The 12,304-nt window shown below is 41.1% G+C and overlaps 1 protein-coding gene across 2 annotated transcripts in view; it reads left to right on the forward strand.

The window, feature by feature from the left end:
• Positions 1 to 1,067: 1,067 nt before the first annotated feature.
• PPARGC1A (PPARG coactivator 1 alpha) overlaps positions 1,068 to 12,304 on the forward strand; it is a 296,593-nt gene continuing 285,356 nt past the window's right edge. Inside the window, exon 1 of one of the 2 annotated variants that reach the window (XM_065877552.1) lies at positions 1,068 to 1,278. In XM_065877552.1, coding sequence (XP_065733624.1) covers positions 1,210 to 1,278 — 69 coding nt within the window. In that variant the 5' untranslated portion in view covers positions 1,068 to 1,209. The remainder of the gene's footprint in view (positions 1,279 to 12,304) is intronic. The other variant, XM_065877554.1, reaches the window with a different exon arrangement.

The raw sequence follows: 12,304 nt of genomic DNA on the forward strand, positions 1-12,304 counted from the left end.
TAAGAACATTGTTCACATGGGTATTGGCCGGATCTTGGGCATTCAGGCATCAGCTGAGTGATTAGATTAGAGAAACCTTAAATGATACTCAAAGCTGAGTTTTGTGATTCTAATCCTGGGCACTCAATAGAATCATCCAGTGAGATTTAAAAAAATATAGCAGTGTCTTGGGCCCTACCCTAGACCAATTAAATCAGAATCTCTAGGCGTTAGGCTCCTGTAACAGTATTTTCACAACCTTTCCAGTTGATTCTGTTGTGTAGCCAAGTTTGATAACCACTGTTTCAACAGAAAGAAGGAGGTACCATTGGCAGTAGTGCCTCTCTTAAAACTGTAGGTGATCAGTTTTGAATAGCAGGAGAGAGTCTCATTCTGTGTGAGAAATAGTAATGGAACAGGGCAGAGTTTGGTTGGGTTTGGCTTCGTTGAGCCCCAAATATTGAGGAGTCCATCCAAACTGAAGCCTCTGGTCATTTTGGCTAATGGTTTCGGTAAAGGGTTGAGGTCCGTGTTCAGTTTGAACACGGAACTTCCTAGAGGGGGGAAACCAGAGACTGTAGACACTCAAGATTCAACTATAGGAAAAGTCTGTTTTCCCCCAAAGGGACTTGCTATTATTCATGTTTACTGGCTGCTGAGTGATTCATCCGGTGTTGAGGGAGATGTGCTCAAATGAAATGTGTTACTTCTATGTAAAGTAGCTTATTTCTTCTAGGATACTCTGGCCCACTGATGCAACCCTGCAGAACAATGCAAATCCTGCTGTGAGAGAGTGTGTGTGTGTGTGTGTGTGTGTGTGTGTGTGTGTGTGGTGTGTGTTTGGGGATGAGGAAGAGACAGGTGCACACATAGATATGCATATTTCTAGGTCATAGAGCATGCCTTCACACTTACCTCCTCTGACCTTTATGCCAGAAACATAAGAATGACCCATTGTCCACTGGCCCTGGAGCTTGGTTGTTCCTAATCTCTGGATGCTCAGTGGCTGAGCTGGCCTCCTGCCTGGCCATTTGGCAGCTGTCAGGGTAGCCCCGTGTATCCCAAATTTGTTCCCGCGTGGCTTCTTCCTGCCTGATCCCTCATCCTCTGGCATGGCATTTTCTCCATGACAGTCTGCCCCTGAACTGCCCTCGCTGCCGCTTTGGTAAAGGCTTGCAACGAAAGAGTAACAGCCACTGGCGAATCCAGTTTGTGCAAGCAGCATCAGCAATGGATGAGACCTCCCCCAGGCTGGAAGAAGACTGGAAAAAAGGACTTCAGCGAGAAGCGAGCTGGCAGGTAAGTGATGTCCTCAGCCCCAGATGGACCCAGAGCTCTCTCTCAACTCTTTTAGCCCAAGTCTGGGTAATTCACATCAGTCTGTTTGCACAAATGCGTTATCTGCAGACACATCCATTTGGGAAAAGTCATATCATTAGTTTTCATTTCTTTGTAAACCATGCAAATAAAATTCCAAACGAATTTCCTCTAGATTCTTGAGCAAGCTAATAGGGTTTTACAAATCTATAGATGTTGCTAAATTTATACTTTCTTAATAAAGCCCCTTGAATTAACAAGTTGCAGGTGTATGTCAAAGGAAGCATGAAGATTTGGTTTGTGTGAGTATAAGTTCATTGCAACATAAAAATTTAATAGAACACCTGTCCCCAGACTTACTTTATAGTGTTATAGTAGCTTGGAATAAGGGGCTTGGTTTTAACCTATTTTAATGAGGTGACCATTCTTTTAATGCGGCTTGCGTGCCTTTCTTATTTATGCTGAACTCATAATAGGTGGAAGCTCTGTGGTATGCAGAAAGTTCAAGCTAAAGGATTCATTTTGGTGTAGAGGCAGTTTTCATTAAAATATGCAAAGCAATAATGTTTATACCTTACAATACCTATTTCAAATTAGCAAAATTATATGCTCCTGTCTCATAAGCTGCCAACTGAAATCCCTTCCTAAATCCTGTTGAATGGCTTTGATTACTCTTCTTCACATTACACATTACACCTCTAATGCATATTTTTACGCATCCACTCCATTGCCATTTAATTAGACAACAATATTGAAGAGTAATGCCAGAGGTTTGGTTTTTTTTTTTCTAATGCTGCTCCTTATGGAAAAAGAACGCTTCCGTGCATGAAGCATTTCTTATGGGTGGTGTTGGATAAAGTGCAACTGTGATTTTCCATTTTGTCTATAGCAGACAGTTTCCTACAAAAATGGTGATTCAGGATGAGTTGATTTTCAACATCAATTTTTAAAAATAATTGTCCCTTTTTATAAATGGAGGGAAACTTTTCATAAGAGTCTCCTTTGCTATTGAAATTTCAGTGAAATGTAATACTGGTATTGACAGGTATGTTCTGTTCTAAGCCATGTGATGTTAAGTAAGGAGCTTCAGAAAAAAACCTCCTCCAGCCTGTCATGAAATTGGAGTCCTTCCACTTTGAGTGGGAGTGTTATTTAGGAAGCAGGAAGGCATACAAATAAATCTCTGCATGCTACTTTGAGAATGTCATGTGGTAGGTCCCCAGGGGTTCTAAACAAATATTCAGATATGTTATGGTATATTGATGTGACTTTTGGATTTTTGTCTTTTGTTTATGTGTTTTCCTTTAGAGAATTGGCATCTTATATATAGTCTTCATTTCAAAGGAGGATGAAGGAAGGAAGCATGTGAGGAGATGACTCAGAGATCTCTGTGGACAAAATATTTAAACTAGGAACATGAAATCCAAATGTTTCTGTAAAAAAGCATATGTCCTATCAGTGGGAGCGTCCCATGAACCTTTAGCTTAGTCATTTCCCAACAGGCAGATAATGAAAATGTTCTCTCTGCTCCTTGCCTCCAAAGATCTGATTGTGTTCAAGTTGACCCTTGCCATTTCCATTATGGTAGCTGAAGCTCTCCCTATAGCTCCTGGAGGTCACGGTTATGGGAAGGACATCCCAGGCTCCCATTTGACCCTCCCTGACTCTTGGCCATGGCTACTCTGCTTCTGGCGCTCTACCCTCAGTGAGGCCTGCCTGCTGCCCACACTGTACAGCCATCTGTGTTGCCACGCTGGGTCCCCCCATGCACGGAGTCACCCCACTTCAGCTGATACTTAAGCTGTCCCTAAAGGAGGCAATGAAATCTGATGGCATTAGATGTAAGACCTTTGTCGTGAGAGTGACTTCTCTTGACCCTGCATGGTAGTGATGGAGTTGGGGACAATTTAAAAACAAACTGTGATTGATACTGAAACTTTAATTTAGCTTTAGTACTACATTTCTTGTAGAAACTGATTCCATACTTCTTTACCTAACTAACCACTATTTACCAATCACAGTGCTAGGTGTGTGTGTGTGTGTGTGTGTGTGTGTGTGTGTGTGTGTGTTGAATAGGATCGCATCTTTGGGGGCAAGGAGCAGAGAGAGCATTTTCATTATCTGCCTTTTGGGAAATGACTAACCTAAAGGTACGTGGGACGCTACCATTGATAGGACACATGATTTTTTACAGAAACATTTGGATTTCATGTTCCTAGTTTAAATATTTTGTCCACACATACACACTCCAACATTCCTAAGAAACCTAGAAGGTACATATGATTACCCCCTTTAACAGATGAAGAAATTAAGACCTAACCTGTCCAAAGCCATCCGGTATTCAAGTCCAGTCCTGTTTGACTCCAGTGCCTGTGCTCTTCCCACTTTGCTGTACCATCTGAATTGAATTTTATCTCATTTTTTATCTCATGGAATAATAGCTTATGAGCAGCTGTGACGTGGGCAGGCAGGAAGAAAGAGAAAGAAAGGGAAAAAGTATGATGATCTTCTAATGGAATAATCAATCTCTGAATCATTAAGGCTTTAATAAAATGTTTTCCAATAGTTGATTTTTTAACCCTTACTATCTACCAGGCACTAAGCTGCATTTCTAGTTCTTACAACTACTCTGACAGATATTATTTATTCATCTTATACAGATGGGGAAACTGAGGCTCAGCTCAAGGAAACTGAGGAACATGCTCAAGGTTACATACCTACTGAGATGATGAAAAGAGATGTGGGCCCACTCAGACTGGCCCCAAATCCTGTACTCTTATACAAGACTGCCTCTCAGAGTGTATTTTCAAATTACATTTTGATCATACTCATTTTAACTGTGAGATATTTAATATGTGAGATATTTTAACTATCTCATCTCACAATGATGTGATGGGATTCGGTCCTTGAGAAATCCCGATTGTTTTTTTTTTTTTTTTGTAAATAAATGAGTTGGGCAAAAATGCCTTGCTCACTCATTTCTCCAGAATGTATTTTAATTGAATGCTGTTTGCCTTAAATGAACCAGCTTAACCGTGGAGTTGAAAATGAGCTAGATGCAATTTCTAGAATCAACTGTAAATCTAAAAATCCTTTTAAGCTTATAACCTGTACTGGAAAACCAACAGTAGCTGTGTCAGGGTTAATGCTCCTGTTGCCCATGGCCCACTTCAGCTCCGGGAGAAGCTGGAAACCAAGATGGCAGGGGCTTCGGCCAGCAGGTAACTGTCAGCCTACTGGCAAACTTACTTAAGGCAGCGCCTTTGCTTCTTCACTTGTAAACCGAGGTGATTATGCTTGAGTGGGGCATTGGAGAGAGGATGGGAGGAGACACCAGTGCTTCATTGCTCTGGTCAATGGTCAGTTGAAAGATATTATGGAGGGGCAAATGGCTCATTTCTGGGTAATGTTTTATCTTGCGGTGGTTCCCTTGAAAATAACCAACCTAATAGTGGTGTGGCCATTGTGAACTCCTCTGTCAATGTTGTCTGTCTGTGTCCATCTCCCCCACAAGAAGACAAATTCCTCAAGGGCAGAGACACATCACGTGTGACTCCGTGTCTCTGCCCTTAGCACTGAGCCTGACACACACTTAACCCTGATGATGTTTGCCTAACTGAAGGGAATTGCAAATTTGATCTGGAAAAAAGCTAAGGTGTAATGTGGCCCCAAGGCCCTGATTGGACACGTGAAGAACCAAGGCTGAGCAAGGCTGACTGCGCTGAGTTCTACTGCTGGTTAGTGAGTAGCAAAGATAGTAATCTCCCTGTTTAGCTTTCTTCCGTTTCCCTGGATCGCTTCTCCATGAAATTCCAATGTCTCAACTTTCCCACCTGTAGAATTGGAACTAGAATATATTATCTGTGTCTGTTTAGATATCTTTATTTATCCTGGTACCCATATCTGACAGGAACAATGGCATAAGGGTTAAGAACATGGGATCTAGGGGCTAGAGTCAGACTTCTGGGTTCCAACCTTGGTGTCATCAGTTTCTAACTGTGTCACACTGGTAACATTTCTAACCTTTCTGTGCTTTAGTTTCCTCACCTGTAAGATGGAGATAATTATCCCAGCTTCGTTCTAAGGTTGTTGTGAGGATTAAATGAGTCAATTCAAGAAAAGCCCTTAGAAGAACCCTTCAATTAAGTACTGTTTAGTGCCCCATAGTGTTACACTATATGTGTCATCTGGATCTATTACCTATTTAATGAGATCAGCCATTTAGCATTTTTTTGAATAGGTACTGCGTGCAAAGCACATCCATACTTATGTGAGTGAGACAGTGACAGGAGACATTGCCCTTGAACTTGAGGTCATGGTGGAGAGAGCACAGCAGGTCATCACGATTATAGAATAGCCACAAAACGCTCCGTGTATCACGGAAGCACTGAGGAGTAGCCTCTGATCCGTCTAAGGGGTTCCATGGAGGGGGTGATACTGGTGCTAATTAAACAAAGAGAAGAACTTAAGCCAGACAAAGAACTCGGAAGAGTGTTTAGGCCAAAATAAAGAACATATCAGAGGTGGGAGGAGCCAGTTGTCTTCTGGTGCCAGCCTTTCAGGGTGAGGCAGGACTGATGTAGATGAGTCTGAAGGGGCAGGAAGGAGACAGTTCCTGCATGGTTAGACCAAACAGCTTCAAACTGCAGTGGAGAGCCATTGATGGGCTTTAAACAGAGGCATAAGATAGGGATCCACATTTTTTAAAGACATCATTCTGGCTTCAGTGTGGAAGATAAATTAGACCAACAAGACTAGAGGCCAGAAACCCAGTTAAGAAGCTGCTTCACCGCTTTAAATGAGGGCTGGCAGGACTGTGGAAATAAGATGGAGATGGAAGCGTAGATTCGGAAAAATCTGGAGGACAGGGGCCTCTGGATTTGGTGATCGACTGATGCAGGGAATGAGGGTGTGGAGAGTCCAATGACTCTTTAGGATGGCTAAGTGGATATCAGTGACATCACCTGAAAAGAGATTGCCAGAAAAGAAGGTGGTCTCTCGGCTCATGGTGGGCTGGGTAATAACTAACAAAACAGTGGAGGAGAGTTATAAGAAATATGAATAATATAGTGTTTTATACCAGAAAGATAAACAAAACCTCGTGAGGACTCAGAAAACCCAGAGAAGGTAATAATATCAAGACTATTGAACAATTACCAAGAGCTTACTTTGTGCCAAGAGCTGTTTTAAGCATTTGTCCTATTAACTCACAGAATCTTCACCATCACGGCATTAGAGAGATACGAGTTGTATCTCATGGTGTAGGTGAGGAAGTTTCAGAGAGGTTAAGATCGATCACTTAACCAGTCCATGGAGCCTAGGTCAAAGCAGCCTGGATCCAGAGCTTGAAAGCACTTAAGATTATGTCCATTTGCATGGAGCTAGGGGCCAGGGATGAGTTCACAGAGTAGATGACATTTGAGCTGGGTTTTTTAAGGAGTGCAATTTGCCAGTAGTGAAACCCTGAGTTAGAATCCGGGCTCTGCTGCTTCACTGGCAGTGGATATGCTCTACTCGGGGCAGATAGAACAGTCTCTTGTATGTGTCTCTGGGTTCAATGGGTCTCCTAAGGTTATTGGCCTGAGTTTCTCAAGGTGGGACAGGCCAACTTCATAGCTCCCAAAAGAGGTTGCATATGGTGAAGGAGGCCTCTAGCAAGGCCAGTCCAGTGCCCAGCAGTCCATGATGTATGGGAGATGATAGGCCTGGAAATTAGAGGGCCTGGCTGGGGAAGGGCAACTAGACTTAGATGTGTGACCTCAGGCAAGTCCCTCTTCTGAGATGTTTCCTCCTCTGTAAACAAAACAAAACACCCACTTCCCAGGTAAAATAATGTGTGTTTAAAAGAATTTGTCTAATGTAAAGCATTAGACAGAATGTAAGATTTTTATCTCTAATAACAGAAAATAAAGTAGAATTGTATCTTTGAAATAATACCAAATACAAAAATAGTTTCGTGTTACTCTCTACCTTCCCTTCCAATTCCATTGCTATTTTGTGTTTCAGTTTCCATGTAGGAAGGGAAAAAAGTATGTGTGAGGTTGTTTCCTCCTCTCAGGAAAGGATTCATTTCTTTATGTGGGATACACCTTACATTGGTATCAATGGAATAGTGGTTCGTATTTTGAGTTTACATGATATTTAGAGAAATCTGCTTCAAGATACTAATGTCATCTATCAAATGAGCAAATTGTGATGATAGGGTAAAAGCAGTACCCGAGGATATAGACTGACCAGTTCTAACTTTATGTCAGGAGTATGATGGACCTAGCAAGAAATGGTTTGAATGTAGAAACTGTTAAGAGTTTAGGTTTCTCAGAAAACAAGTTCTGCTTTTCTTCTGTTGTTACATTTCTGGCGCAGTAGTATGTTTGAGAAGCCCTCTTTTTCTGCTGGTTATAATTTTTTGTTGCCTTTTAAATTATTTGGGACTCATTCATTCATTCATTCGTTTGGTCCAGGAAGGTAAAGTGACGTATTTCTTAGATTCAAATGTCATCGATTTATAAGGCTCAAAGAGACCTTGAGATGACATGTCATTGTTTGTTTTCACCCTCTGTGTTCCTCACTCTGAGCAGAAGCAAGTCCAAAATGCTGAAGACAGATGACCTTCTATAGCTTCTGTCCATAACTCATCCCTGGGTCTAACAAATGATTCTTGAGCTAAGGGAATTCTTCCTTGTGGTGGATTTAAACCGCTCCCATTGCAGCTGAGGACAATACCTGCTCCTTCATCCTCCCTGGAGGTGGAGAAAAACAGCTCAGTCACTGTCCTCAGGAATCAGCCTTCCTGGCCTTGAAGATCATTATGAAAGCAGCCTTCAGCTTTTGCTTTTCAAGGCTAAGCAACTTAAATCCTTAGGTATAATTCTTCATTTCCATCTTCTTGAGTTTCTGTGAAGCTTCTCCAAATCCGCTCATTACCTTTAGCTTCTTTTTTTTTTTTTTATACAGCAGGTTCGTATTAGTTATCCACTTTATACATATTAGTGTATATATATACACTAATTACCTTTAGCTTCTATAGTCTAGAACTTTTCAAGAGAATCTAGCCAGGGCTAACCAGTAGCGGTCATCTGCTCATTTATTTAATCAGCTACTGCACATTTATTGAGCTCCATTTATTGAGTTCTAAATACTAGACCTCTGGGCAAAGTCCTGAGGGTACAAAGATAAGTAAAAACAGCATGAGGTAGCACTAAGAGCCAGGCTGTATCATGGATCACTACTTACCAGCTGTATGACCTTGAGCGTGTTACTTAAACTCTATGTCTCACTTTCTTCATGGGCCAAATGAGATAATGATAGTATCAATAATCTATCTCATTGGTTTGTTGTGAGGATTAAATGCATAAGTACATGTAATGCACTTAAAAGTAGTGGTCGACGCATAGTTATGGTCATGTAACTCCTTGTTAAAGAAAATAAAAATGAAATAAGATGCAGATCCTGCCCTCTAGTTGAACCCACTCTACTTGGAAGGATGAAAGAATAAATAGTTAATGACAGTTCAGTATGTTCCATGCTCTGGTAGCAGTTTGAGCATGTGGGATGCAGGTTCAGAGGTGCAAGAGGAATCATGCCCCAGGGCATCAGGAATGACTTCATGGTTCAAGGAAGGTGGACTGTTGGATGCACGTCTTAAATTCACATATCATTGACATAACAGGCTGGGAGAGACCTTGGGATGACATCTCCTTGTTCATTTTCACCCTACAGATGACTGAGTTGGATCTTAGGGGAAGAGTAAGGGCTTTCTAGGTGGTAAAGAGGGTGAAAAGGCACTCTGGTCAGAGGGAGGCTTGAGAACAAAGAATTAGAAGTGTAGACATTTGGCACATGTTTGAAAGATGGAGGGTGGCTTGTTGCGTCAGGGGCTGTGATGGGCAGTGATGCTGGGAGAGGCTCTTCCATCTGGGTAGCTTCAGGTTGTGAGTGGAGCAGGGGGCCTTGCTGAGGCATTTGCCATATCCTTAACCTAATCCGTGCTCCTGGGGCTTTATTTTAAAAAGCTGTAGATGTGTTAGGGAGGCTGCCACAGCATTTGATGTCTCTCTTCTAGGAGTTTTCTTACATTGTCTTGGATCAGAGTTATGTATCAATCCCTAGAGGCCAGAATCTGAATCTTATTTATTTTCCTATTTCTCTCAAGGCCTAGTATAGTACCAGGCACGGGGCAGGCTTAAGTCATGTGTGTTGAAATCAAGTTCGCCGTGTATAACCAGTGCCCTCATCTGACTGTTCAAGGACAACCAATTGTGCTTATGCATGAATGAACACACGCTAATAAATGCATCCAGGGATTTTACAGTTTTCAAATTTGACTCAATTTCGAGCACCTCTTGGGAAGGGAATAGTTTTGTGTAAAACCCAAAAAACCAATACGAGAAACAAATTCTCCCTGTAGTGTCTTTGCCTTTTACATTCGGCTTCCTGTGCTCCTGTGTGCCACATTCACAGCTGATTATTCTGATGGGGGCCCAATGAACATTGACTTTATGTCTTAGACTCTTCCCTTCTCGAACTCTTTCTTGAGCATTGGCTTACATAGGTCACAATCCACGCTGACGTTGGCTACAGAACATTCGAGCTGTAAAGGGCAGATCTTAAAAGAAGGTTGAGGGGGAAAAAGCAGCTCTGGACTCTAAAGAGACAAATGTGTTTTACATCAAGTTCCCCCGTTGAAAAAAATGTCAAAAGAAGTGAGAAATACTCAAGTTGTACCAGCTGGTTGAATGCAGTGATTCTCACTTAGGGTGCAAAAGCTGCAATTTTCTATCTAATTCACTCCTCAATCACTCCATGGCCCCTGTCTCAAGCTCAATTTAAGTTCAGTCCCCAGTACACAGAGCCACTGTACAGTGTATAAAGAAATGACTGGCCAAAGGGACTGAGGGGAAGACGGAGCCACGTGGTGACCAAAGCTAAGTTACCAAGTAGTCCTGGGATCACGCAGCATCTCTCCCTAGCGCCTCTCACAAAGTCCGTGTAAAATAGGTCATTTCTCCTTTAGCCTTTAAATGGTAATTATCTCCACCTGATAGGCTAATCTGATCAGACATAGGCTGATGCTTTTGGTCAAATGCTCACCACATATACTGGGGAAACAGACAGATTTACTGGAGACTCTGGGGTAGTGCCTGGATTGAAAGTTTGCTGCCTCCAGGGCTTTGAATCGAAATGGAAACGGGCCGGCTCTCTGCAGAACCCCATTACTGTTGATGACCGTTTGTCTTTTTCAGAGGAGTTCGGGTGAGCGATAAATAGGACTGCTCTATAGGGAGCACATCCTGGAAACTGTCAGATCTTTCCTTACACATGTCAAGTGTATTTCAGTTTTCAAAAGCACATATCCATTTATACTCCTTTTTCAATCTCATAGAGGCCCTATGAAGGAAATGGCAACCGTGTTATTATAACCAATCGTCAAATGTATAAACTGAGGGCTGACAGGTTTAAGAGCCTTGCCCAGCAGGGCCAGGACTAGAACCTGAGTCGAAGTACAGTCCTGTGCTTGTGTGCTCAGATCCAGCTACCTCTCTCTTCACTGGTCAAGGGTAAGCTTTCCAGAAGCTTGTAAAAAATTGTTATTAAATTAATACTTAATTAACCTCAATCAATTGTCCCCTTCCTAAAAAAGGGTGACATTTAAAGCTAAAAACTTTTATGTAATCATTTCTGAGGAAGAGTTCCCCTCCCCAACCCAACAATGAAAATGTCTGGTGAGAAAGCAAGATGTTCATGTTTCTCCATGCTGCTCCTCAGGCTTCAGGCATGGGCTTCTCGCAGTGGTGGGAGTCCAGCAGGGCTATTACACAGTTACCACTATCTGGGGATATGCTGCAGAGATACATAATTTTGTGTCACACTCTAAAGACTTTATTTTGAACATTGCTAAATTCCTTTTTTTTTTTTTTCTCATTGGAGAAGGAGACACACCATTTCCTGAAACTTAGCTCCTTGCCAAGATGTGACTTAAATAGCATGAATCACCTCAATCCCACCTTTTGGATGAATCAGAATTTCAGCGAAGCAAACATCTGAACTAATGAAACCAAATGTTTTCTTTAGAAATTTTTGAAAACTGAAACAGTCAAGAGGTTACACAGTACAGATTTTGTTATTTTTGTGGGAATAATAATGAACTCTTAGGTCCATTGGTCTTCGAAATATACTATTTTTATTAGTAATTGGTTTTGGTGTTCACACGTAACTTGAGGAGCTGTGGAGAAGCATCGTATGTTGCACTTTTCTTGCACTGTTATTGTACTTTTTATGTCTATGTTTCATCTGCCTAAAATCAATCCACTCTTCTCTCTCCCATCTCCTTTCTCAATCAAAAGTTAAAAAAAAAAAATCTCCTAGTCATCCTTAAAAACTCCTATCACCAACTCATACCTGAAGTTCTGGAATATAATATTAGTTATACACAAACATAAGCTCTGAAGCTCTGAAGTTGAATTCTGCTTTGCCATTGACTAGTTGGATAACTTTGGATATATTTCTGCTTTAAAGCCTCAGTTTCGCTACCTTTAAAATGAGATTACAGTAGTAACTTTACTCTAAAATGATTATGAAAATTAAAGGAAATAATATACCTAAATCCTTTGGCAGAGTGGCTAGCATGGTGTTTGCATTAAGACCAGGATTATGACAATGCTGTTCACAATCCCATTTATGTCAATTTACTCATGTATGGGACAGAAGTAAGGCATAGAAAAAAGAGACAAAAAAGTATATTATCAGCTAAAAATATTGTCTATATAGGAAAGCAAAGATATTTAGAAAAACTGGAAAATTATTTTAAAAAATGAGAGTTGAGTTAGTTGATTCAACAGAAAATAAATATACAAAAATTAATAGCTTTCTGGTGTGGTAGTGATAATCAGTTAGAAAATATGAAGATTAAAATCATTCAAAATAGCACTAAAATATATAAACTATCTAAAAATAAATTCATTGAGTAATTCTGTATGAAGAAAACAGTAAAATTTTAGCAGGAGACATA

The sequence above is a fragment of the Phocoena phocoena genome, chromosome 5 (assembly GCF_963924675.1).
Source record: "Phocoena phocoena chromosome 5, mPhoPho1.1, whole genome shotgun sequence".
NCBI classification, from domain to species: domain Eukaryota; kingdom Metazoa; phylum Chordata; class Mammalia; order Artiodactyla; family Phocoenidae; genus Phocoena; species Phocoena phocoena.